Source organism: Festucalex cinctus, chromosome 2 (assembly GCF_051991245.1).
Source record: "Festucalex cinctus isolate MCC-2025b chromosome 2, RoL_Fcin_1.0, whole genome shotgun sequence".
Lineage (NCBI taxonomy): Eukaryota > Metazoa > Chordata > Actinopteri > Syngnathiformes > Syngnathidae > Festucalex > Festucalex cinctus.
Window position 1 is genome coordinate 44,016,784 of NC_135412.1, and position 27,560 is coordinate 44,044,343.

At 40.8% G+C, this 27,560-nt stretch overlaps 1 protein-coding gene across 5 annotated transcripts in view; it reads right to left on the reverse strand.

Annotated features, from left to right (window-relative positions):
* LOC144014874 (nuclear pore membrane glycoprotein 210-like) overlaps nucleotides 1–27,560 on the reverse strand; it is a 189,242-nt gene that overhangs the window by 155,552 nt on the left and 6,130 nt on the right. For 4 of the 5 annotated variants that reach the window (XR_013282608.1, XM_077515191.1, XM_077515189.1 and 1 more), the window contains exons 2-7: nucleotides 17,699–17,838; nucleotides 17,187–17,318; nucleotides 16,104–16,200; nucleotides 9,708–9,858; nucleotides 4,991–5,123; nucleotides 4,762–4,920 (exon numbers count right to left, since the gene is read on the reverse strand). Coding sequence is in view for 4 of the 5 variants with exons in the window: in XM_077515191.1 (XP_077371317.1) it covers nucleotides 4,762–4,920; nucleotides 4,991–5,123; nucleotides 9,708–9,858; nucleotides 16,104–16,200; nucleotides 17,187–17,318; nucleotides 17,699–17,838 (812 nt within the window). In the remaining variant the exon portion in view is untranslated. Of the gene's footprint in view, nucleotides 1–4,761; nucleotides 4,921–4,990; nucleotides 5,124–9,707; nucleotides 9,859–16,103; nucleotides 16,201–17,186; nucleotides 17,319–17,698; nucleotides 17,839–24,833; nucleotides 24,920–27,560 lie in introns of all 5 variants that reach the window. The other variant, XM_077515190.1, reaches the window with a different exon arrangement.

Consider the following 27,560-nt stretch of genomic DNA (forward strand, 5'->3'; position numbering starts at 1 on the left):
AGAAACCCGAGAACAAAGGCAATAGAAACAAGTCTGGAGAAAATTAAACAATGCTTTTATGATTACTATAAAACACTATACTCTCAATATCAAACTGGGAGTGATGCCCAGATCGAGTCTTTCCTGTCCCAATTACAGCTACCAAAGGTTACAGAGGCTCAAAATGACAAAATAATGACAAAAATAACAGAGAACGAAATTAAATTAGCAATAGGTAAGTTAAAAAGAGGGAAATCTCCAGGAACAGATGGTTATAGCTCGGAATGGTACCGAACTATGCAGGAACAGCTTATACCAACGCTTGAAAAGACATTTAACTGGGTTTTGGAAAGGAAGGTAATCCCCGCTTCATGGAAGGACGCAATGATAACGGTTATTCCCAAGGAAGGGAAGGATAAGCTAGAATGTGGGAGTTACCGTCCGATTAGTCTTTTAAATACTGATTATAAACTATTTACTTCTATAATGGCAAGAAGGATAGAGGTAATATTACTGGACTTGATCCATTTGGACCAGACAGGTTTCATTAGACTTAGACAAACTCAAGACAATATTAGGAAAACGCTACACATAATAAGACATGTTACTGAACAAAAATTGCAGACGCTGATACTAAGTTTAGATGCAGAGAAGGCATTCGACTCGGTAAATTGGTCTTTCTTATATAAAGTACTTGCGAAATTTGGCTTCCAATCCAACCTGATTGACGTTTTTACTGCATTATACGATTCTCCTTCTGCCAGAATCAAGATCAATGGGGATCTTACCCACCCTTTCATCCTGGAGAGGGGTACGAGACAGGGCTGTTGTGCCTCACCACTACTCTTTGCACTGTTTATTGAGGCATTGAGTCAATGGATTAGACAAAGACGAGATGTGAAAGGGGTGAAAATGGCTTCGGAAGAGCAAAAACTGTCTCTATTTGCAGATGACTTATTGCTATATATTACATATCCAACACAGACACTTCCAAATTTGATGGACATCTTAAAAGAATACGGTACACTGACAGGATTTAAAATCAACATTCACAAGACTCAGGCGCTCACATTCAACTATGACCCACCACCAGAAATGAAGAACAAATTTGATTGGAATTGGGAGGCGGATTCGATCAAATACCTGGGAGTCACACTACCAAAAGACTTTGCCAAACTGTTTGATCTCAACTTTGGTCAGTTGAATGTGAAACTTAAGTCAGATTTACAAAGGTGGAGTATTATTCCATTTTTGAGTCTGAGCTCAAGGATCGATTCAATAAGGATGAACGTGCTACCCCGTTTGCTTTATTTATTTCAATGTCTACCAATTACAATATCACCAAAGCAGTTCAATGAGTGGGACAGATTAATTTCAGGGTATTTATGGCAAGGACACAGAGCTAGAATTAAATATAAAACATTGCAATTGAGTAAAGAAAGGGGGGGGGGGGGGGGGGGGTTGTCACTTCCATGCATACAAGACTACTACTATGCAGCCCAGCTTAAACCATTAATCTGCCTGTGTTTGTCAGATTACACTGCGGGATGGAAAACAATAGAGGAAACAGTAGTATAACAGTATAGCTGCACTAATGGCCGATAACACGTTAATGAAGGAACAGATTATCGATGACTCATGGACAACTTTTCACTTGAAAATCTGGCAAGAAGTGGGAAAGTTATGTAAATTGGGGGACACCTTGAGGATATTGAGATGGTGCGCATATGATACGGATTTTACACCAAATAAGAATGATGGTAGATTTAAAACATGGATTTCCAAAGGCCTGACCACATATCATTCACTTGTCCATAAGGGAGAACTCCGAAGTTTTGAATTTCTGAGAGATAAACATGGGTTAGAAAAAGATGACTTTTATAGATACTTACAGGTCAGGCACTATTTCAATCAAACCTTAAAAGACAAGATGAAACTACAAAAACCAGGACTGTTACAGGAGGTTATACAATTACTGGAATCTACTACTTATGAGAAGATTGTTTCTAAATTGTATAAGGGCATAAGATCATCAAAGGTGGAAAACACAGATTACGTAAAGCGGAAATGGGAAAAGGAAGGGAATGTTGTGATTGATAGTAGATCATTGGAGAGGATCTGTCACTGGCAATGGAATACAACTGGGTCGAATATTTGGCGGGAATTCTGATGGAAGAATGTTATGAGAGCTTTTATTACACCGATCCAAAAAAGATACCGGGGTACTGGAGATGCTTGTTGGAGAGACTGTGGGGCAAATGGAGCGAACCACTCTCACATTTTTTGGTCCTGCCAGGTTATTGAACCCTACTGGAGAGAGGTACATGCTCACATTGAGAATGTATTTGGTGAGACAATTCCCTTTAAGCAAGAATGTATGTACTTATGCGACTTGAAAAAGGACAGCTGGTCTATGAGTGACAGGAAACTGTTTAATATACTCATAGCGGCCAGTAAGAAATCTATTACAAGAAAATGGTTGAAGGTGGTTCCGCCAACTGTGGAAGAATGGATAAACATTGTGCATGATATATATGTCATGGAAAAACTGTCATATTGCCTCAGGGTTGACTTAGACAAATTTTACCGGATGTGGTCCAAGTGGACTGAGTATGTGAAACCAACAAGGTCGGATTTCAACTGACGCAATATTAGGTTGTAAGGATCTTCGATCTTTATTCCTATCTTTTCTTCTTTGAACGCTTGATAGGTGAAATAGGTTAATTGTGCTCCCCGTTTCTTTTTGTTAATTGTGTTATTTTATTATTATTCCTGTGTTATTATTGTAAATCTCTGTAATCTCTCAATAAAAAGATAATTTCAAAAAAAAAGTAGCCACCAGAGGGTACTACAACTGCACAAATGGAAATCAATCTGACTTTTTAAACAGATGTGTTGCTTTTAAATATTGTGAACATGACGACGATGATATTGTGGCAGTTTTAATATCACAATCTCACTATATTGCCCTTATCGTTACATCCCTAGCATATACATAGATAAAAAATTTTAGCTCAGTCTGGTTTCCAAAATTACTATAATAAAGGTCATGCACCAAAAGTATCTGCCAACTGCCAATCCAGAACAAGAAGAATTGTAGGGAAAAGAAGAAATGTGGGAAGAAAAATAAATGAAAGAAGATGAAGAAACAAAATGAAGTAATAGAAAAAGAAGAAGTAGTAGTAGTCATACATTACTAATGATGGCAAACTTATTTATAGCATGGTGAAGAAGGTCAGGGTAATTAATTAAGAGTATATGCCAACCGCCAAAAGAAAGTAGAAGAAATGGATGCAGAAGAACTGTGCTCATGGCAACTAATGTGTGACAAAACTGCTGCGCGGCTTCAGCCACAACAAGAATTTATCATTTAAAGCAGCAAAAGACGCCACTTTCGTCCAACTAGGAGTGTGATAAAAAAAATCGAAACGGCAATATATCGTTGCGGGCCTCATTACAATACACGTATCGATACGCAGGTGTCAGAATCGATATTGCTCGTTAACTTTAAATAGGCAGTTAACGTTTGCCTTTACAGCTTGCATTGTACCTAAAAAATAAAAACCAGCAGCGTCTTTGAAGTTAATTGCCTTCAATTAATGCAAAAAATAGCTCACCAGTGATTGGACACTGTCTTGATAAGAAAAATGAAATCAGAGGAAGAATATCAACATTTATTTACTTGTAAACTCAACATGGCACCTTTCTTAATGTTCCAATTTTCGTATGTTTTGTTTAGAAACGAAATAGAATGTGTTACAGGAAAAAAATGCTGTTTTTATTTCCCGAAATATTTCAAATAAGCACATTTTAGAGCTGTAATTTTAATACTTTGATATTTTTGCTCATATCGGCTCATGCCTATTAAAAAATATTCCTGGTGTGTCTTTGAAAGCTGCTCCTTGCTCTGCTGTGCATGCACATTTAGAGCAGGCATGCCGCTAGGTGGTAAACCAGAAGAGCTGCTAACAAAAACATTTTTGTCAGTCAGTATAACAAACATATCCTTTAGGTATGACTGTTATTATAAAATACAAGTAAATTAATGTAATATATCGGGATATGTATCGCCTTGAAGGACAAGTATTGGGATACTTATGTATCGCGATATGTATCGTATCGTGAGCCCTGCATCGTGATACGTATTGTATCGTGAGGTTGGAGGCAATACCCAGCCCTACGTCCAACCGCAACTCGTTTTCTGCCATCCACACGGGGTGTGTTCAGAAATTCACGATAACACCTTGACACAATGACTGTGTTCAAAGTGGCAGATCGAACGCAACCCTATGTTATAAAGTAATCAAGAGCTTGTGCTTGAACCATTTCCTTTCCATGTTTACACCGGATGCGGTTGCGGTTGCACTGGGCTACTCCAAATAACCTAACGGCTAATTGGAACGTTCTGAAGTTCCGAATGATTGGAATAAAGCAGTGCGTGCTCGGCGCACCCACAATTATTTAACAAAGATTTTGGGGGCAAGTCAGAGGTCTCCTGTTCTTGGTCTCGGTTTTTGTTCAAATAAATGTCCCCCCAAAATGTGATTTCTACTCTGCAGTGACTTTTTTTTTTTTTGGTTTCTCATTGTACATTTTTGACTAGTCCGAAAAATGAGGTCCTACTCTGCTAGCAAGCTAAACAGTTCCATCAGTTTAGACTAATAGCACAAGCGAGAGTGCACATTAGCAGTGGAAGGGATCATGGTCTCGTACATAGCCCATTAATGCGTTCACTCTTTAAGCCTACAACAGAGTGCAGACAAGAATATTTCAGAAGGATACTTTTATCTTCAAGCACGACATTGATGTACCCCAGCTGAATGGCTGTAACCATGGAGGTTCTTTGATCCAGACGTGCAACGGCCACATCTGGGTTCCCATTTATGTCGACCACGCTGTTCAGAAGGTGCAGCTCATATTGCTTACATGGCATTGGAAGCTCTTGAAAAACATAGGGAAACAGAAACATACTATCTCAGATTTACACACAAGCTCCATTCGACAGTCTTACCGTTTATCAAGCCCTGTTTTATTTTCAAGACTTGGTATTGGATTGACGCTCCGACCAGCAGGTAGACGTCATGTGAAGGGCTCAGCAAGATGTTCTCCATAATCAGTAGTTTCACCTCAGTTGCATTCACGCCCTGGAGCACAGACACCACAACGACGTAGTAACAGCTTCATCTTCAGGGGCATAAGCAAGTTTGCGTAAAGATAACTTGTATAATTGAGTTCACACAAATTTTTGGGTCTCTGTACTGCCTGTCAACCCATCAGTGTGAATTTTGCCTATTTCTGAAAATGGGTTTGCGACCAAGCTAATTATGACTTTTGGCCTCTGTCTCTTGGGGTTGCCACAGTGACAGGGCTGAGCTTTAGCGTCCGCCACCTCGCCAATGGCGACTGAAAACCACATCTTACACGAGGTAGAGGTTGTTAAAAAAAAAAAAAATTCTTTTTTACGTCAATAGAGATCCTGTCATCACGTAACTTTCTCTGAACACAGCTTGTTACAGTCAGAAAAGCGGCTAAGAAGTCCCGGACATCACTCACGCCAACGGTGGCCGGTCAGGCAAACCACTGGAGCTCCGAATCGGCTGCTAATAATGCAGCCATCACGGCCGGCCGGGGATAAAATGCTGACTAATGCAGCTTGGCGAGGCATTGCGGCGCTGGCTTGTTATGGCCACTTCAAAAGCGCAAGTATCCGACAAAGCCTGGAGGTTCCTCTGTCAAAAAGTAGGACTTATAAACATCCAGCACGCCCACACGCAAAGCCATTCAGGTGCATAAAAAGTACATGTGGGTGGACCGGAGCTCCAATGAGGTAGGCAGCCTTTCAGTCGAGCGTGGCCGCATTCGACGCTTCATTTTTGGATGCGCGGTTCGAGTCTGCTCGCTGGAGATCAGCGTGGGCGGAGTGAGTCACGCTAACCCTTTTGATTGAAATTTAACATATGCTCTGGCAAAAGGGTCCTCATCTGCCAAAAAAAATCTAAATTGAAATAGATATATTCACATTCGGCACTTAATTCCCTTTAAAATGATATATAATACATGAACGTACCTAAATAATTGACAAAGTTACAGCCATTTTAATGTTGGAAGGTTGAAATCCCGAGTTTTGAGAAAAAGGGGTTTAAAGTTTTGGTACGCTTATCTTTCCAGTACCCATAGCAACCAGTACCTTAGGAAAAAAATATGAACCTGACATTTTCAGGAACGGCCCTGTATTGGCTAGCAACCACTCTGAATTGTCCCTAGCTGTGCTTGTGAGTGTGGATGGTTGTTCATCTCTGTGTACCCTGCAATTGACTGGTAACCAGTTCAGGGTGTACCCTGCCTACTGCCCGAAGACAGCTGGGATAGGCTCCAGCAGCCCTGCGACCCTTGTGAGTAGTAAGCAGTTAAGAAAATGGATAGATCTTCAGGAACTGTTAAAATATCAGTGGAAAGTTAATTCCAATCGCAGGTAAGGCCATTGTGCAAAGTTTTAACCCTTTAAAACTTTACGAAGTTTGACCTCTCAACAGATGAAATCAGCCTCACATTAAAGCAACACTAACCCGGGATTTACACCGGATGCGGTTGCGGTGGGGTTGCGGTGCGTTCCGGCGACGCAAGCAATTAGATTCCATTCATTCGAATGGTGCAGTTTACACCGCTTGCGTGTGCGTTGCGTGTCGACTGCGTCTCAGCTGCGGCGTGATGCAGCCCTTCCGCAAGGATAGACCTATTTTTGCCGGACGCCGCAGCGGTAGGCCTCCGGCAAATGGCAAGCTAGCACAAAACACATCGAGCGGGACAGGAAGACCGACGCAGTTTCAAAATAAAGTTCCGGTTACCTTTCAAGATAAAACACTCGCCAGCTCCTATTTCACAAGCATGTTAGCAAAACGTGATGTGGGTGTAGCCGGGCCTGGAGTTAATGTGCGTGGTGCTTATTAACGGTTTAGAAACCAGCGAACATGGACGAGGAGCGGTTTATATTGGAGGTGGAAAGCCACAAAATAATAAAAGTCCACCTCTCTTTCTGCTTCTCTGTTGAGCACAGACTTTCTGTGTGTTTATCGTTGTTTTTAATGCCACATGATCGCGCGCGGTCACGCGAGACACGGCACGAAGTGGTCGGCGATGGAGCTACCGCAGCTGTGCGGAGCCGGTGTGGATTGCCCAAAAAATGTACGCGTCCGGAGCACGCAGTCAAGACGCACCGCACCGCAGCCGCACCGCACACGCAACCAGTGTAAACCACACATAAGCAATTTTCAGCTTACGCCGATTATGGTGTCGCCCTATAGACAAAAGCGGTAATGTTATGCCTGCCTGAAGGAAGACCACATATTTCTCATGAGGACAAGCTCATTGCATCTTTTTGTTTGTTTTTTTTTAGCTGAAATCCGAGCCAATGTTGATCCTTGACTGTCCTTTTATCCGAGTAGCTTCCCTTTTCCTTTTTTTTTTTTTGTCTCCTCAGACAAAACTTTTCAGTTGTTTTGCAGTTATTGCCACGAAAGAAGCAGTTAGTTTAAAGGCAGGGTCTGTCGTTTTCACTCGGGAAATCACTTTTTACTTTTTAAACACAGGCTACACACTTTAACTCTTTCTCACTCTACACATCTGGGCTTATGTTAATGTTTGGTGGTGATTTTTTACTAAACCCCCATCCCCCCCAGCCTGTATTTTGCCATTTTGTGTTTGTTTTGTAAACAGCGGGACGTTTCTCTGGACAGACAGTGTTTATGCCCAGCTCTGCGATTGGCTGGAGGGGTATAAACACTGTCTGTCCAGAGAAACGTCCCGCTGTTTACAAAACAAACACAAAATGGCAAAATACAGGCTGGGGGGGTGGAGGTCTAAAAAATCACTACCAAACATTAACATAAGCCCAGATGTGTAGACTGAGAAAGAATTTAAGTGTGTACATCCTGTATTCAAAAAGTGTGTTTTCCTGAATTAAACAACAGACCCTGCCTTGAAGTGTGTGAATGTGGTCATCTGAATTAAAAGTAGAAATCGAATCCTTAAGAAAGAAAATTGAAGATTATCTCTGTCTGGATTACAAAGCATGGTCACCGGATCAATGACGCGCTTATACCACAATGTTAGGCCTAGATGTCGTGTTTTGTCTGTGTTATTCTGTTCACTTTTGTGCAGCGTCACATTATGGTGTACTTCGACTTATTTTGGTTGCTACATCCATCCATCCATTATCTGAACTGCTTATCCTCTCTACATTTACGTACTATTTGTGAATAACGTTTATGGCGAGGAAATCCTGGATGGGTTTAATAAATAGGTGCATGACGCGGCGCTAGCTTGCAGCTAAGCTAAAAAAAATAAATAAAAAAAAATAAAAAAAAAATTAAAAAAAACTTCCTAGTTACGGTGCATACTGTCTAATAAATTTTATACGCTTCTATTCAATTTTTTTTACCTTAGTGCTGATGCGAAATGATACAGTCGACCTCAAGGAGGCTATTTGTGGAGAAATCTCAAAATCAACATTTTTGTCCAAACAGTAGGACTGGGTTCAAAATATCGGTATATCGATATCGTATCTATACGCCTTTTCATATCCCAATATCGTTACATAAAACCATGTATCGATATATCGACCCCGCCACCAACACACACGCACACGACACATCCAACACACACAAACAAATGCTTCCGAGCCTTTGTCACTTACACGGAGGAAGCCAGTATCGATTATCTCCCCACCCACCCCCTCCCCTCAACCACCACTGAAACATTTGCACAAAAACAACAATGTGAATGTCGTGATTGTCAGTGTTTTTTGTCACTTTTTTTTTTCACACAGCCTGTACTGTGGTAGTAATTGATTTAAATAATTATTTATTGTTTTTATAAACCCATGTTAAATAAAACAGAGTATTAATGTAACTGCAATGGATTCAATTCTTAATGTAAATATTCATATTTTTACTAATGCATTAAATTACAGCAAGAAGTTTTTACTATTTGCAGCACTGGAACTTTTGACTGTCTAAAATAGGTGCTGCATGAATTCCTCAAAAGAATCGAAAATCGTTGAGAATCAAATCAAATCGGGCCCTTGTGAATTGAATCGAATCGATCCTGGAAATCTGAACCGATACCCAGCCCTACCAAACAATCTAAAATTGTCAGGATCACAGTATTAATCCTTCTGCCATGCAGATCCTTTTGCTGGAGCGGGTCACATACAATGACCTGTGAACAATTCAGCTTATAAAAAGCCGTTCAGAATGCATTATGTTCATATCTTGGGGGCTTATTACACAAAGCAAATTTGGCATGAAGGAAAACCGCAAGTAAAGCTGCTGTAATGGCTATTAAAACTGGGCGTATCTTTCGGAGTTGTTTATCCACTAATTTCTCCATAACGAATGAAATTGGAAATGTCATTTTCCTGATTAAAAACAATACATAAAGACAGTTTATAACTGAAAATGGGCCATCATGGCCGGAGTTGTTATTTAACTTTTATTTTGGATGGACTTTTACGATTGTCATATAGCGGCCATAAACTTGTGAAATTAGAATTCAGGTAGGGAGGAACGATAATCCAATGTTGCTATATTTAGATCCCGACAAGTGGAGGTTTGCGGTCACACTGCGGCCACAATTGAAATTCTTCTCGTCTTCTAGCACTAGGAAATCCTGCAGGTGAAACTCAGGCAATACATTTGAATATTGGAGCTAGAAGAGAACATTGATCTTACGTGATACAGTGAATCTTGGATTTTGGCCTTGACTTTAGCTTGTCCCATTTTCAGGCCAGACACCAAAATGATATTGCCCTGTTTTCCAACACGTTCCATTTCAGTTATGTATCCAGGAGGTGTATATGTGGACTCAGAAAACTTCAGAAACCTTGAGAAGAGACAAGACACATAAATGTTAACCTAGCAGTCATTTGCATTGTAACCAAAAGCATAAGGTAAACTAGACTAAGAGCAATTTCTGGAGAAATTGCGTGGGAATGCTGAAAGCTGAATGCTAATAGCTGAATGCTAAGCTGAATGCTAATGAAGGGAACAAAGAAACTGTGAAAATTACAAAGTAATTACCTACTAATTACTAGTAATAATTGTAGTAGCAGTCGTAGAAACAGTAGTAGTATTACTAGTAATAAGTAGTAACTTGTAGTTAAATAATTGTGACATTTTATGTAATTGTAGTGAACAACAACAAATATAAAACAAAACTAACAAAAGGATTTTTTTCAGTACAATACTGTATGTGTTCATGCAATCTACTACAAAGTTGAGCCAAACTGAAACAAAACTAATAGATCGATATTTTAGTGCCAGTATCGATCCGGTATCGATACTGTCTATATCAATAATATCGATATTTGAATCGATTCGCCCACCATTATTATGCAGTCGGCTGTATCTGCAGATAGGTGTCAGTAATGATCAGTAATCTGATGCTGAATGCAAGCCGAATAGGGACACGTGCATTTACCATTTAATATCCTGATTAATTTCAGTTGGTTTAAATTTATATCGCTTAGCATAAATGTGATGGGTTTTTTTCCCTTACAATTTTTTATCATTTTAAACTTCCATACGCTATTTTTTTTTTAAAAGTTTGCTGTATAAGGTTTTAACATTGTCAATGTAACCTACTTTTGTTTTCTTTTCTTTGCCCTGAATGTTAACTACTGTGTTTGTTGATACTGATGTGTTGTCTTTTCTTGTGGAAAGCACATTAAGTTGCCTTGTGTATGAAATGTGCTACACAAATAAACTTGCCTTGCCTTGAATATAGAACGGATAATATAGAAACAAAACTTAATAATGACAAATGACATCAAAAGTAATGGATGTGAAATAATTATTAGTGACAATGATTAGTATTAAATATTGCATTCCTACTCAGAGTTAACCACACTGTGTTCGAACCCAGGTTCGCCATGCGGCAGGCAACTAAGCTATCCACTGACCTAACATGTCTGGCTCAAAACTCATGGCTTATAGTGTATCTATATTGAAAAGTGACATATGATGCTGAATAATGGGGTCACGTGTTCAATCACTTCAATGAAATTATAGAATGCATTATGCAATATGGATTAATTTTGAAGAAATAGTTTGTCAAATGACATTTAACAAAATAGATGTTAACTTGTATTATGACTATACTGAAAAGGAAAAAAAAACAAATATTGCTCCATTCAGGGTTTGAACCGGCGCACCATTCGTATGGTTGTCTTTGGAACGCACCTGGTTCAAGGACTTATCCAAGTGAGCTAACCTGACCTTCGAGGTATCAGTGCGAATTGGCGTATTTGTAATTTAAAGTGTCATCTGATGCTGAAAGTCATCAGCACTGATTTGGGACACGTGTTTAAATATGTGTTTTAAAATCATGACAAGAGCAAATGACTGTTGTCAAGAGGTTTTAGTTTTAACTAAAAAAAAAAAAAAAAAAAAAGAAATATGTACAGTCAGAGATGGGATTTGAACCCACAACCTCCTGATTACTAGACAAAGAACTCGACCACCACAGCTGCAATAAAGTCTGACATCATTTTTATTATTTTAAACTTCCTCAAACTTTTTTTTTTTTTTTTTTTTTTTTTTCAATCACGATTCCAGAAATTTTAGTAGGGAAAAAAAAAAGCCCATTGCTTTAGCTACTCAATTATCGTGGACATGGAGGTGGCTGTGACAATGTATTGTATTTAGTAATCAAGTGTACAAGTGAAAGATGAAAATATGGATTAATTTTGAAGAAATAGTTTGTCAAATGACATTTAATGAAATAGATGTTAACTTGTATTATGACTATACCGAAAAGGAGAAAAAAAAGAAAAAAAAAGTTGCTCATTCAGGGTTTGAACTGGCGCACCATTCGCAGGGATGTCTTTGCTATGCTCCTGGCTCAAGCGCTTAAGCCCGTGAGCTAACCGGACCATTGTCCATCAGAGCAAATTGGCCTATTTGTAATTTAAAGTGTCACCTGATGCTGTGCCATAAGCGCTGATTTGGGACACGTGTTTAATCATGTCAGCATAACGCATTTCCTGGTATGATAGTCAGTTGGTATACTTAATATCCGTTTATGTAATTGCCACGGACACATGTGCAATGTCTAGTCGGCGGTGGGCTTTGAACCTGCGACCTCCCGCTTACTGTACATGCACTCTCCCAAATGCGCCACTGAGGAGTATCAGAAAAGCCGGTCAAGATGGTCTGTTGTATGTATGGAAGTGGGCGTGGAACGTGGGACTTAGAAAAAATTCAGTGTCAGTCCCATTGAAAGTGAATGGGGAAAAGTTCATATTTAACATTAAATTATGCGAGTACTGTAAGTAATTATGGCGTCAGACGATATATATACCCCGAAAGGCATGAATTTTCTCAGCAAGTTGAAATTTGAACTGTGTAAATCAGAAGTATTATGTGGGAGTAGTTTGACGGCAAGAAAGTGAGGAGAATAAAATGCTATAATAGGTCGCTTGCACATCGTTATGCATCATGGGAGTTTTTTCTTCGGGCGCCATCTTGGGTGTCCGCCGGTTCACAAGGTACACTCGTGAGTTACACGGTAGAGCTTATCAACCTGATGTCATTTACGCAGTATTTTCACGATTTACCGGAAGATCAAAAACAACGATACAGGCAGAAGGTGTCTCTGTGTGGTGGGATTGATCCTAATTACGTCCTGACCAAGGGTGATTTTTTTTTGACGGAGAAAGCTTGCTGGCCAAATGTGACTTCTCTGGACATTTTTCACTACCTCGTGTTGACAACATGCTCCATAACACGCCAACAAATCCCTGGAGGCTTACAATTATTTTGTAAGCGGGTGGATACAGAGTGTAAACTTTAACATCGCATCAGAAGAAACTGTTGCTGTTGCACGTAAGTAAACCACATGGTGTTGGTAATTCTGCACACAAAAATGTTGATTTGTTCTCAGGTTTCCTGTTATCATTGTGTTTACATGCACAGCTGGGTTTACCTGATGTGGTTTTTCTAATCATTTTATAACAGGCAAATATGGCAGAGCGTATAAGAATAAAAAGTAACTATGCACAGCCTCCCCGTGGCTTAATTAAATTTAATGCTACCCTTTCACTAGTTACATGTTACTTAATCAACTTACTCTAAATGGTTAAGGTTAACCACTCTCAGAGGACGTATTTTTAGTTTCAGTTTCCAGTACAATAAAACGTGTTCATGGTAACTACTGAGCATACTGACAGCTTTTCTTATGATCTCACGGTTAAGGAGGCTGTCACAACACCCAATTTCTGTCTGGTGCCGGATGGCAACAATTCCCATCACTTGTCACGACAACACCAATATTATTTCCAGGAATGTATGGCTTTACTTTTTGTAGTTTCTTATTTAATTCTATGTTTCATATTTTCATTACAATGTTTGTAATATTTTCAGATTCAGGCACAGATGAGTTTAACTGGACGGGACTTCTGCGACTTTGTGGTGTGGACAAAGTGTGATTGAGCGAGTCCACCCAGATCGCTCGTTTTGGCCAGCTGGAAAAGCCAGAGTTTTTTTTCCCCAAAGTCCCTTCCTTACCTGAACTGCTCGGGAGAGCATTTACTAGATCAGCAGTGGACTTCCAGTGTTCCTGCTCAGCCGCTGTCACCTACCACTTGCTCATGTACTTCAAAGATGCGGAATAAAGTAGTTTTTTGTGCTGCAGCAGATTGTAAAATCAAATGATATCACTTGAAGTGTGCCAATCTAGACTGCCAAAAGGACAGTGGTTTTGTGACAAGTGTGAAACAAGGATTATTGGGAAAACTGAAACACAGTACTGGTACTTGTCTTACATTAAACAAATTTAAAAGAGAGCAACTTTTTCCTCTGTACATAGTATAATGAAAGTCATTGCGTACCCCATCAACATTACATCATACCGTCATCAGGATGGTAGGCACCTGTGCTAAAATAAATACATTAATTAACAGTTAAATTTTATCCCTGAAATTACTACATCTAATCATTATTCACTTCATTTTTTGTGCTTTTAGAAATAATAGAGATTTATGCCATTACTTTAAGAGGGACCATATTGCACATTGAGTCAAATCCTGTCATTTGTCTTATGTATAGCTTTGTAAACAAACCCAACAATAGAATTTGTATAATCGCTGCCTTTATTAGCGCCAAACAAACAGTCGCATGTTGTCCTCCTCCAATGCTTTGATGCTCGCCTTCGTTTCCATCATGTCATTGGCAATCAAGTCGGTGTGGCATGAGATCCCTAAAGAAATAATAATAATAAAAAAAAAAAAGATCACAAAAAATACGGTACCAGTAAAAGGTTTAATATAGTACAGTAGTATAGTTTTTTTGTCAGTGTAAAAGAAATGTACACATTTTGTTGCATTTTTTAATGTATGAACATTGCTACAGGCAAATACTTATTTCTATAAACACTTCCAAATGTCTCTAAAATATAAGGTGCGTGTACACACACAAACATAAACACATACATTCACTCATGCATACAATATATCATGTAATGAATTCTGAGTGGCATACCAGAGTCAATGATGTCAGCAGTACTTGAGGGTACAGGTTACTGGAGCCATCTGGCTGCATAACTGCAACAAACTCTCTGCCACTTCGAGTCGTCTTTTCTTTGCTTGTCTCTCCTGTGCACGTTCATATCTTGGCACCGACTGGGCTGAGACATAGATGTTGTAACTTGGGACCCAACTTTAATGTTGGAGCCCAGTCGGGATGATTGGACAGAAAAACGGGCGCAGGGCGACCTGTTAAAATAAACAAATATATAAACAAATAAAATATGGAAAGACTGGTTATTTTGCCGCAGTAGGGTGGCCGTGAATAAGTTCTTTAGCATGATGTGTAGGCTACCGGGGGTCTGTTTTCTTGCATCACCCCCTTCTGTCTCTTTTTTCCAAGTTTACATTTTGCCACCAAAAAACATGTTTTCGGCATTAAGAGCCCAAGACTAATCAATCCAATTTCAGCAGTAAACACTTTGCACTGGCACTACTTGGGTGAAAATGTTCGATGTTAGCTTTCGGCTAACGTCCGCTAGCCAGTTGTACTACCGAACTTGCTTGCTCATGAATCCAAAACATAAGCAACTTGCCCATATATGGGCGGTCGAAACGTTATTAATCCTCATGCATTAAATAAAGGTAAACAAGCTTACCGCTCACAAAGTGATGGCTGCACACACGAGCCCAAAGTAACGACTTCCCTCCGGAGTCCGCACTCCTCTGTCTCCAGGCCCTGGTTCCTAGTTATTTTCGGAATTCGGAAGAAAGGCCGACCATTTTCCCCCTTGGCTTTGTTCGAACAGCCAACGATGCAGCAACAATGTACCATTTTAAACGCAGACAACAAACGTGATAGATACGTGTTAGACCGAATCACTACGTAAATGGAGGCCACCCAGCATGGCGACTACGACAAATCCGAGGCGGAAGTGACGACATGTGCAAGCGACCTATAAGTAAGATGAAAGGATCTCAATAACATATGTGGGAATGCTGAAAGCATTCCCACAATTACCTTGTGTAGCCTTGAGTTACTGACAAGTTCAATTCATTCCATCACCACACTCATATCTCATACCATTCTTCCACATTGAATGATAATGCAGTTAATCCAGCCTCCCAAAACACCCACAATACATTTTTTTGCACTCAAAAATATAATACTACACCGACACACAGTAAATACACCTTTTCTTGGTTCTCCATATAACCTGCAAAGGCGGAAAATGGATGCACAAAATATAACTGTAACTAGTATGTTATTCTTCTTTGCCTTCTACTGACAGTTGGCAAACCAGCTTCATGCCGCATTACTGCCACCAACTGATACTGTCCTTCCACTGCAAGGAAACCAATGGGAATTGCTATTGGCTGGATGTTGTGAAGTGTTTTGCACCATCTAGTGGTGGGGTTCTGAAGGGCACTCGTATCTCAAATTTGTATCGTATATATATATATATATATCTTCTGCATCCATCCATCCATCCATCAGCCATCCATCCATCCATTTTCTTCACCGCTTGCTCCTCATTGTGATAATAAATCTAAACTGTGTAATTCCATAGCTGCTAAATCATGCAGATAATAAAGGAAGACCTACCGTAATAAATCAGAAGACTCAGAGGATCCTTTTACATCCACATCTTTCACTAAACTCCAGTCAAACACCACACCTGCAAGAGTGCTAAAAGTATTTCCTGTGAAGGAAGGAAAACCACAAAAGTCCTGACCAAAGATTAAACAAGTGGGTATGTATGGAATGGAGGATATTTGCTAGTATCTGTTGCTTAATGGCTACACATTAAAGATTTTGAGGACATCCAACTGACACTCCTAATTCGTACTCAATTAGCCAGCACAAAACCGAGAAGCATTTGATTACTGGATCCTACAGTTCACTTAAAGTAATGAATCAAAAGGCCACAGTCAATGAAACAAAAAACATGATACCCTAGAGCAGGGGTCACCAACTCTTTTGAAAGTGAGAGCTACTTCTCGGTTATTGATTTATGCAAAGGTCTATGAGTTTCATACACACTTTTCAAACAAATTTGATCATATTTCATTCAATTAAGTTTTTATTACTTCATCTATGTGAAGACATGTTCATCATTTTACACAACAGCGTAATTGTCAACTATGATAAGGTAGGAAATTGCTACAGATCAACATGCAATACTTGACGTTTATAAATTTTGGCAATTTTATTTTTTTTCCCCCCAGATGATCACATTAACAATACTCCAAGGAAATCACAATGTCCCATTACTTTTGAACTATTTTGAGAACGGACCAGTGGGCTGCTCATGTGGTCCTTGGTAAGCACTAAGCAGGCACCATATTGGTGACCTTTGCCCTAGAGTCTTAAACAGAAAGCATCAGACTGTAGCCAAATTTCTTTTTGTGAAATGACTTCATCCTTAACAGAACCAGGAGACGAAAACAAACACAACCATGTCATAGGTACAACCGGCATGGATCAAACATTGTTATTGATAAATTGATATTGACATTGAAATTGATCAATCTTTACAACAACAAATAAGCAATACATAAGTGATATGAAAAGTGAATATAAATACATCAATTAAGACCAGCCTGGATTTGCTAATTAGCTTGGATAAGGGAGTACTTAACAAAGCGCTAGCAGGCTATCATGTGAGGAAGCTTATCTCATGGGCACCTTCCAAGTCCAGCGCATTAACTTCGAGTGCAAGGGGTGAGCCCTCCAGGTATAGCTCTCTGGCGGTGGACACAATGATGACATCATAAATCACGTCGACGATTGCATCACAGCGCAGTGCCTGTCCTGTTACTGTGAATGAAGGAGGGCAACACATTTTAGACACAAAGTGCATAACTACAAAAGAGCTCAAATTGGTTTGAGTTGCTAAAAAGCATAGAAATGTACTTGAATCATGTACTGCATATACTATGATTTTGTACAAGGCTGGCTTTTCAGGAAGACTTTTGAAATGGATGTGAGAGAACCATTTGCCATTTTTATCCCAATGCACATGCGAAGCTGTCATAAGAGCATAACAACACTTCTGGTTGAAGAAAAAATGCAGAAACAATTGCACAATAAAGAGGGAAGGACAGGGTGTTATGCAATATAAGAGTAATTTGATGATTGTGTAGATTTTCTGCATGAAGTAGAGCACAATGAATTTGTGATTATCTATCGATATTTACCAACATCTTCAGCCAAAATGATGCTGGTCAATCTAGAGGACTGTGTGGATTGAGCTTGAAGAAGTGCTCTCCTGGAACAGCCTCGGCTAGTATCTTCATCGATGGGCTGGACGCTTACTACTTCTGGTCGACTTGATGTCCTGGAAGAATAGGAGTACACTGAATATACTGGTCAAGCAAAGTAAAGTTAAGTAGCTTTGCTTACCAGCCTTGAAAGCAAATTTCAAAAATACTCAGGAAGAAAAATTCCAGTGAAAGTATACTGTTTCATTCATGCATTTAAAAAAAATTAAGCATTTTCTCTGTTTCATAGTTTTGAACGTTTACGTTTTTGCTTCCAGGACAGCAACATCTAAGATAGGGCAAAAACATGATTCTGCATTTTGACATGCTTTCATTTCCACATTATGTTCTTTCTTCATACTTTAAACTAGGCACGGAAACCTACAACCCATGGGAAAGCATTTGATCTGATTGATGACGCTATTTTGAAAACAACCAAAACAAACTCGGAGGAACCGCTCAAAAAGGTCAAAAGCACAGAGTAATACACATACAGTAAGAGTCAGAAGATTGCATAAAAATTTAAATGTATTAAGCCAAATCTCCAAGGTGGTTCAGTAAGAAAAACAAGTTATAAGTTATAAGTCAAGTCTTTTAGTACTTTATGCAAAATGGGCAGTTCAGAACAGACCATGGATCGAAGAAGTGATTTTTGACCTATCCCTGACATCAGCTTTTACACAGGAAGCTCTTTCCTCATACTACCCACACCTTTTCATCCTGACTTGGGACTGGCAGTGTCTGGGCATCAGCATACATCATCTTGGGCCAGTTGGGACCCAAACCAATATCAGTATTGACCCGGATTTGAACCTCCATCGCCATTTTCAATGTCATTGTGTTATCCACTGAACCATCCAGCCACCAAGAAACACGATCAATACAGTATGGAAATTCAGACTGATTGCTCAAAAGGGTGTTCTCCAAACAGAGGCGGGTAGAGTTGCCAAAAACTGTACTAATTATAATGACCAAATAATCCTCCAATTGAGTACTTGGAAGTACTGGGTAACTGGTGAAAATGTATTATTCTTATTATTCTTATTATTATTATTATTATTATCCATCCATTTTAACAACCGCTTGCTCCTCACAAGGGTCGCGGGTTTGCTGGAGCCTATCCCAGCTGGCTATGGGCAGTAGGCGGGGTACACCCTGAATAGGTTGCCTGCCAATTGCAGGGCACACAAGAGACAAACAACCACTCACAAGTCACAAGCACACCTAGGGACAATTCAGAGCACCCAATTAACCTGCCAATCATGTCTTTGGAATGTGGGAGGAGACTGGAGTACCCGGAGAAGACCCACGCCAGATACGGGTAGAACATGCGTGCTAACCAGCATCCACCGTGCCGCCATCAATGATGGGTTCAGTGTAGGTTTTGGCTACACGCCCCCACACTTCAATGCAATAGGACAGTTATGGAACAATCAATGAATTATATGGCAATAACAAAGCATTTTTGTTCAATGATTCTTTAAACTTGTGTAAAACGGCTACGGTTTGGGGTACCTTATATTTGACATATTCTATATGCGCTTTCCATGTTAAATGTTCATCAATTGTGATACCAAGAAACTTTTTTTTTATTAGACCTTTCTATTTCTATACCTTGCAGATTCAGTCTTGCTTCAACATAAAAATTTATACAACTGAACATTATAAATCTGGTTTTACTAAGGGTGTATTCAGACCTGCACTGTTTGTGCCGCTTTAAACGAAGCAGAGTTCGTTTCCCACGCTGATCCGGACCATTTGTGCAGGTCTGAATACACACAAACGAATCCTGGTGCGGAGCAAACAAGCAGACAGAGACCCACTTTTTGAGGTGGTCTCGGTGCGCTTCCAAACGCACTCGGTGCGGTTCGCTTCGCAGTCTGAATACAAACCACGGCTGATCCGCTCCAACTGCAGGATATATGCGCCTTTTGGGGCTTAACATGCCACAGTAGCCAAGCATCGTGTGGAGGAAATATTGCCCGGTAGTTAATATTGTGCTAAATTCATTCATAAATCATGCAATCCTTTTAACTACCCTGCTGTCGTCATGTTGTGGTGGGGGCAGGGCATGCGAAGCGCAACGGCTCCTCCGAGACCGTTCCAAAATTAGAAACAGCGTCGCGGAACCTCCGTTGAATGAGCAGCTCTTGACGCTTGCAAATATCTTAATCTAATAACGCCACAAATATTCCTAGCAGTAATGCAGCATGTTGGAATGTCATGTTTTTCTCTATTTCCGGGTTTCGTTATGTGTTCCGCGCTCATCATTTTTGTCCAATGGGGGCACAGATCGTCACGCGGGTCGACATGATTACGCAATGTAGTCCACTTGCAAAAAGCACAGTGTGAATCCGAACTAGTGATGGGACTTTTGGCTCTTTCAGGGGAGCCGTTCATTCAGGAGCCGTTCACGTAAAAGAACCGTTCAAAAGACTGGCTCTCATGTTGTTGGTTTTTTTTGTTTTTTTTGTTTTTTTAGTGTAGTAGTGTACAACACTTTACATACATTGACCAGCACATGCATGTGTACAATGCACCAGCGATATATTGACTGTCTAGTGACAGCTCGACAGTAGAGTGTCTGTCTAGCTGTCACATCCACCAAATCTACCTTTTAGCCCCTCACTTCTACTTGGTCGTGAGTCCTTCGGCAGCTCCTCCTCCCCCGCCACCCCCCTGCCCAGTGTTTCTCCTACACTGATGTTGTACGCCTCCTCTCATCTTCATTCCGTCTCTCCATGACGTTCTAACACCTGCCATGGCGCTAAAGCAGGTATGCGCAGTGAACGGTGTCCTCTCTCTCTCTCTCTTTGTTGTTTTTTTCAGAGTTTTAACGACCCAATTACAAGTTAATTGTTTGATTGACGCTAATATGCGCAGTTGAAGCAATCGCGCGGCCGGGGATGGGGGTGTGGGGGTGGGGGTGGTGTAGGTGGATGAACGGCTCTCGATAAAGACTCGGTTCCCATCGTTCACATTGAAGAGCCGTTCAAAAGACTCGATTCGTTCATGACCGACACATCACTAATACGAACCGCACCAAACGAAAAAAAGAAAGTCCGCTTTTGGTCCGGCCCAAACAAGCGGACTAATGGACTTTTGTACGGAGCTCCTAAGGTGACATGGTAGAAAGAAAAAAAAAACTTTGCGTTCCCTCGCAAAGACTGCGTTCCCTCGCAATCTGCAAAGTTGTTTTGCGAGGGAACACAATCTTTGCGTTGCCTCGCAAAGATTGCGAGGCAACGCAAAGTTTTTTGCGACGGCACGCAATCAATATTTTTTTTGTTTTTCTACCATGTCACCTTAGGGGCTCCGTACTTTTCTGGTCTGAATACACCTTAATATTTATAGAACGTCAGTTGGCGTTGAACCACTTCATAATATTCTTAAACTCTCTCTCTATTACTAGTTGTAATATATTATATATATTTTTCCTGGCACAATTACATAAAAACAGGAAAAGGCAGCACAGCATATGAAATGGGTGGTTTTTATTTCATTTAACATTTGTTTTTTAAATTCAGTTAATTTTAGAGCGGGTTTGTTAGTGTCCAGTTTTTATTGAATTATGTAATAAAGTATCATTTCCAAACAAAAAAATAAAATAAACCAGAAAATCTCATGTATACAAATTAAATGACAAAGATGCCATTTTCATAATAATTATAGTTAAGTTATTTTGTTGATTTCCATTAACTACAATAACCTTGCAATCTTAAGCCTCCTTAAGTCCTCAAGCCTTAAATTCCCAGTGCAAATTCATTATTAATATTTATGTATCCTCTCAAGAACTAATCAAAGGTTCTTTCAATGAGGAAGAGAGTACTACTTCACAAGGTTACTTCCTGGGACGAGGTAGCTACTGCCTCCTTCCGCATGTACACGAACAAAAGAGACAGAGTGGCTGTTCAGTTGCACTTAGGAGGGAGATGTTTTTCCGGCTATTTCGGTCACAAGTCTCTCTCACGAGGTCTCTCTCGCATACAACCCACAGATTCTGCATGCAAGGTAGTGTTATAGACCTTTTGCACGTGGCATCACTGCCCTGATAGGAACGACCCCTCAGGGACGCTGGACAGCAAAAAAAAAACATTTGCCTATATTGACACCGTTGAAACTTGTACAGCGTATAGTCCTGTATCCTATCGAGTATGTTCTAAAATGGTCATATCTTGCTGCGCAGTCGGTTGTACAAATAGACAAAGGTGTACACCAGGGGTGGCCAAGTTCCGTCCTGGAGAGCCCCTATCCAGCCTGTTTTCCATGTCTCCGTCCTTCAGCGCAGCTGAATCTAATGCTAATCAGCAAGCTTTGCAGAAGCCTGATAACGATCCTGATCATGAATCAGTTGTGCTAGTGGAGAGAAACATGGAAAACAGGCTGGATAGAGGCTCTCGAGGACTGAACTTGGTCACCCCTGGTGTAAACCAAACGTAACTTTTTTTCACATACCTACTGATGAAGATAAATGACGTTGATGGGTCGCCGCAATCAATCTAAAGGACCCCGGGTAGCACTCACAGCATAGACCCTTCTGGTTGACGCCATAATATAAAAGTAATGAAACCTGGACAGTGAAAGTGGCCCCCAACTATTTGCAGATGGATAGACACAGCTGGATGGATGAATGCATGCATGGATGGATGGTTGGATGGATGTTAGGGTAGGGCGGTAATACAGTAATAAGCTATCCCGCGGTGTCAAAAAATAGAAATGTGTCACTTTAAATACCGCCATTAAATATATATATATATATATATATATATATATATATATATATATATATATATATATATATATATATATATATATATATATCCATCCATCCATCCATTTTCTTGACCGCTTATTCCTCACAAGGGTCGCGGGGGCTGCTGGCGCCTATCTCAGCTGGCTCTGGGCAGTAGGCGGGGGACACCCTGGACTGGTTGCCAACCAATCGCAGGGCACACAGAGACGAACAACCATCCACACTCACACGCACACCTAGGGACAATTCAGAGCACTCAATTAACCTGCCATGCATGTCTTTGGAATGTGGGAGGAGACCGGAGTACCCGGAGAAGGCCCACGCAGGCACGGGGAGAACATGCAAACTCCACCCAGGAAGGTCCAAGCCTGGACTCGAACCGGAGACCTCAGAACTGGGAAGCGGACGTGCTAACCACTCGACTACCGTGCCGCCCTATATATATATATATATATATATATATATATATATATATATATATATATATATATATATATATATATATATATATATATATATATATATATATATATATATATATATATATATATATATATATACTGTATAGCGTGTTGGGCACATTTGAAGTCCCCATATCTCCTTAACTATGAATGGTAGTAAGATAAAAGTGCTATTTTAAAGATAATTACATTCAGTTTTTTGTAAGGCTATTGATTTTTTTATTTCTTTTCAGACCCACTAATGGCATTCACTCAACCAGAAAAGGCGTTTTGTGTGCTTGAATTTGCAAAAAAACTGAATCATGGACTGTTGTTCAACGTGCATTTCGCAGAAAATTCGGAAAGGAACCACCAGATAGGGAGTCCATAGTGAGATGGCATGGTAAATTCATAACGGATGGGTGCTTATGCCCAGCTAAAAGAACGGGACGCCCCTCAACTTCAGAAGATGTGATTGAACAAGTTCGAAGGGACGTGTTTGGCAAGAATTTGACTGTCGGCTTGATGTGTGTCGTGTGACCAATGGTGCTCACATTGAACATCTTTGAACATTCCATGTAAAAATTGAGATTACAAGCTTTCTGAATTTACCAGATGCGTTTTTATGTCCTTAATAGTTTCCGAGATATTCAATGTCAAAATGTGTGCAAGACTTTTGGATATGATATAAATATATTTTTTGAGAGAAAATATAGATGTTTACTTGTTTTCAACTTAATATAACTATTTACTTATAACTATTTAAAAAAAACTAATAGCAATAATTAAAGGGGCACTTTACTTATTCATCAATTTTCAGAAGCAAAAAGTTGCTACTTTTTTAATAATTAACTTGGTAACATGATTATTTTTTTATGTACATTAAATAACTTTTTAACTGATGTTAAAATGAATCTAACGCCGGCATGTTTGTTACACGTGACTGGATAACCCGGATGTATACGTCACTAGTGTGTAAACGCTACACAGCGGAAGCACTATGAAACGCAGCAGTGCATCTAGCGTCAAACCCGGAAGGATTAAACCTTACCGCTTCGAGCCAACACGACAAAGTAACCCTACCGAAGGACAGTCTGCCTTGGATGTGAAAGTTGTGGTGCCAGATGGTCTTTTCGGGCACAAAATAAACTTTAACGAACAACTAAATCAGGCGGTGGGTGAGTGGTGCTCGTGCGGGAGCTGCACAGGAATGGACAACTGCTAATGAATGTGTGCTGTCTGGAAATGAAAGAACTCGAGGATCGGTTCCTTGCGGACAATCTCAACTGCATCCTGGAACATCAGACATTCAATATGGGAATACTAAATAAAGACATTCTCAGGATAGCTTTGGTTGCAATGAAAGATGTGAAGAAGAAAAGTCTGGAGGAGCCAACAACCAACAGGTAAAGTGACACACTGTGGTGTCTGAGCCAGTATAGATAAAGCACCAAAAAAATTGGGACATGCAAAGGGATTTGTCCACAGAGTCAAAACACGCACAGATGTCAAGCCTGTGCAACAGAAACTGTGGAGGCTATCATTCTCAGTTCGAGAAGCAGTGTCTACTGAATTGAAAAAATTGATGGATGTGGACATTATAGAACCAGTGGAGTCATCAGAGTGGATTTCACTTATAGTTGTCATCACAAGAAAGGACAGACCTGATTTGAGACTGTGTGTGGACTTCAGGGAACCCATAAAGTCAATTGTTGCTGATGGCTTCCCACTACCTTACATTGAAGAAATGTTTGCAGAGCTCAGGGGAGCAACTCTATTCTCCACTATTGACCTTCACCCGGGATTTACACCGGTTGCGTGTGGGGTGCGGGTGTCTTGACTGAGTGCTCCGGACGTGTCAATTTTTTGGCCAACTCACACCGGCTCCGCACAGCTGCGGTCCGGTACCTCCATCGCCGACCACGTCCCGCTGTGTCTCGCATGACCTCGGAACACACAGAAAGTCTGTGCTCAACAGAGAAGCAGAAAGAGAGGTGGACTTTTATTATTTTGTGGCTTTCCACCTCCAATATAAACCGCTCCTCGTCCAAGTTCGCTGGTGTCTAAACCGTGAATGAGCATTTCGCACGTTGACACCAGGCCCGGCTACGCCCACATCACGTTTTGCTAACATGTTTGCGAAATAGGAGCTGGCGAGTGTTTTATTTTGAAAGGTAATCGGAAATTTATTTTGAAACTGCGTTGGTCTTCCTGTCCCGCTCGATGTGTTTTGTGCTAGCTTGCCATTTGCCGGAGGCCGACCGATGCGGCAAAAATAGAAAATAGGTCTATCCTTGCGGAAGGGCTGCGGCACGCCGCAGGTGAGACGCAGTCGACACGCAACTCACACGCAAGCGGTGTGAACTGCACCATTCGAATGAATGGAATCTAATTGCTTGCGTCGCCGGAACGCACCGCAGCCGCACCCGGTGTAAATCCCGGGTCAGAGTGCATATCATCAAATGGAGTTACATGAGGACAGCCGCAGATCAACTACATTCATCACATATGATGGCATGTTCCGTTTCAAAAGAGTGCCATTTGGACTGGCATCCGCACCCAGATGCTTCCAGCGGATGATGTCAATCATCTTGAAAGGTTTGAAAGGGGTGCAGTGTTACCTTGATGACATCATTGTTTGGGGTGCCACAAAGGAAGACCATGATGAGAGACTGATGGCTGTGCTTCGGCTTATACATGACGCTGGACTCCAACTGAATCAATCCAAATGCAACTTCAGACAGACAGAACTGTCCTTCCTCGGACACAAAGTTTCTGGAAAAGGTCTACAGCCTGATGACTCACAACAGCCGTCTCTGACAATGATTTTAAAGCTGCATGTGCTTCTTGTCCTGTACAAACAAAACTACGAGAACAGCTCACGGCTGGCTGGCCAAAATCAGAAAATGCCCTGCCATCAGAGATACAACCATTTTTCAAGATTGGGCACGACCTCTCGCTACTTGAGGACATAGTGGAGCGAGGCACGCACAGACTCCTGGTGCCGGCAAGTCTCCAAGTTAGATTGATCTCGCTGGCACATGAAACGCATCAAGGCATTGTGAAGACAAAACAGAGACTCAGGGAAGTGTATTGGTGGCCAGGCATGGATGCCCAGGTCGAGGAAACCATAAAATCATGTGTTACATGCCGGTCACATGACAAGTCGGCAGTTACTCGCACGACTCCACTGCAACCTGTGCCATACCCCAAAGGACCATGGGAAAAGGTAGCAATTGATGTAGTCGGGTTCCACAGGTAATGTCAAGAACTGTAATTCAGTTTCTGCATGCAGTCGTCAGCAGAGAAGGTGACCCAATAGACCTTGTGTCAGAAAACGGCTCTCAATTCATGTCGCATGAGTTTGAAGCATTTCTCAGGGATAGAGGGATTGTACACTTAAAATCATTAGTGTACTATCCAAGGGCAAATGGAGAGATTGAGCGCTTTAATCGCAGCTTCAAGGACACCTTGCAGACGGCTACACTGGTAGGAAGGCCATGGGAATCACAAGGGAATTCCTACATGTCTACAGGTCAACACCTCACTCTACTACCCAGCGTTCACCGGCTGAATTGTTGCATGGGCGACCCATGTGCACCAATGCACATGGGTCGTCCACTTCCAACATGAAAATCAAAGTCGACGAGACAAGTTGCCCTCAAAGTAAGTGAAAAGCAGAGGAAGACCAAGGCTTACACAGATCAGAAACGTGGTGCCAAACCTGTGTCCTTCAAATGTGGATCTTATGTGCGGGTGAAGAAACCTGGCATTCTGCCCAAATCCCAGTCCAAGTTTTCGGAACCTCTGAGAGTGATGGAAAAGAAAGGCCAGTACACATATCTACTATCAGATGGAAGACGTTGGAATGCCTCTTACCTCGCACCTGTCTATTGCCATGCTATCAGGGATGACACAGAGTTGCCTCTGGACTTTGTGACCACACCAGAGGTACCGCCAGAAGCAAACACACCACAAGTAAGACCGATCAGGGTCAGAAGAGCGCCTGTGTGGACTAAAGACTACGTGTGCTGAAATGTGAAGAAAAAATAAATAAAAAAATCAAGCATTGTTCTTTATGCAGACGTTGTTGTGTTGTTTTGTAAAGTATATCCTAGAATTTAGGAAAGTTATATTACAGGTTAAATAAAGTTTGTAGTAAGCGTTATGTTAAAATGTAGCAAGATACATTTGGCTTATTAAGGGGGATATGTGGTGTCTGGGTGTCACCACTCGGGGGACCCTGGAGATTAGTGTTGAGATGGGAGGAATGAGGAAGAAGGCGGAGCAGGAGAAGGAAGTGAGTGAGAGAAAGGTTGTGGAATTGTTTGAAAGGGAGAAGCTGAATAAAGTCACGAGAAAGTACCGCAGCTTGATTCATTTGAGGACATAACACACACAGCACGAACAATGCAAAACGTTTTTTTTTAGTTTTTTTTTAACTAAACGTTTTTTGTTTTTTTAACTTAACGGTAATATAATATATACATTTATATATTTTTTACTTGCAGAACATATCGATTAGCAGCATATTGGCAATTTACTTGGTGGGCCCACCAGCAGAAGCTTGGTTATCGAGTGCGCAAGGTGATACCATCGTGTGTGG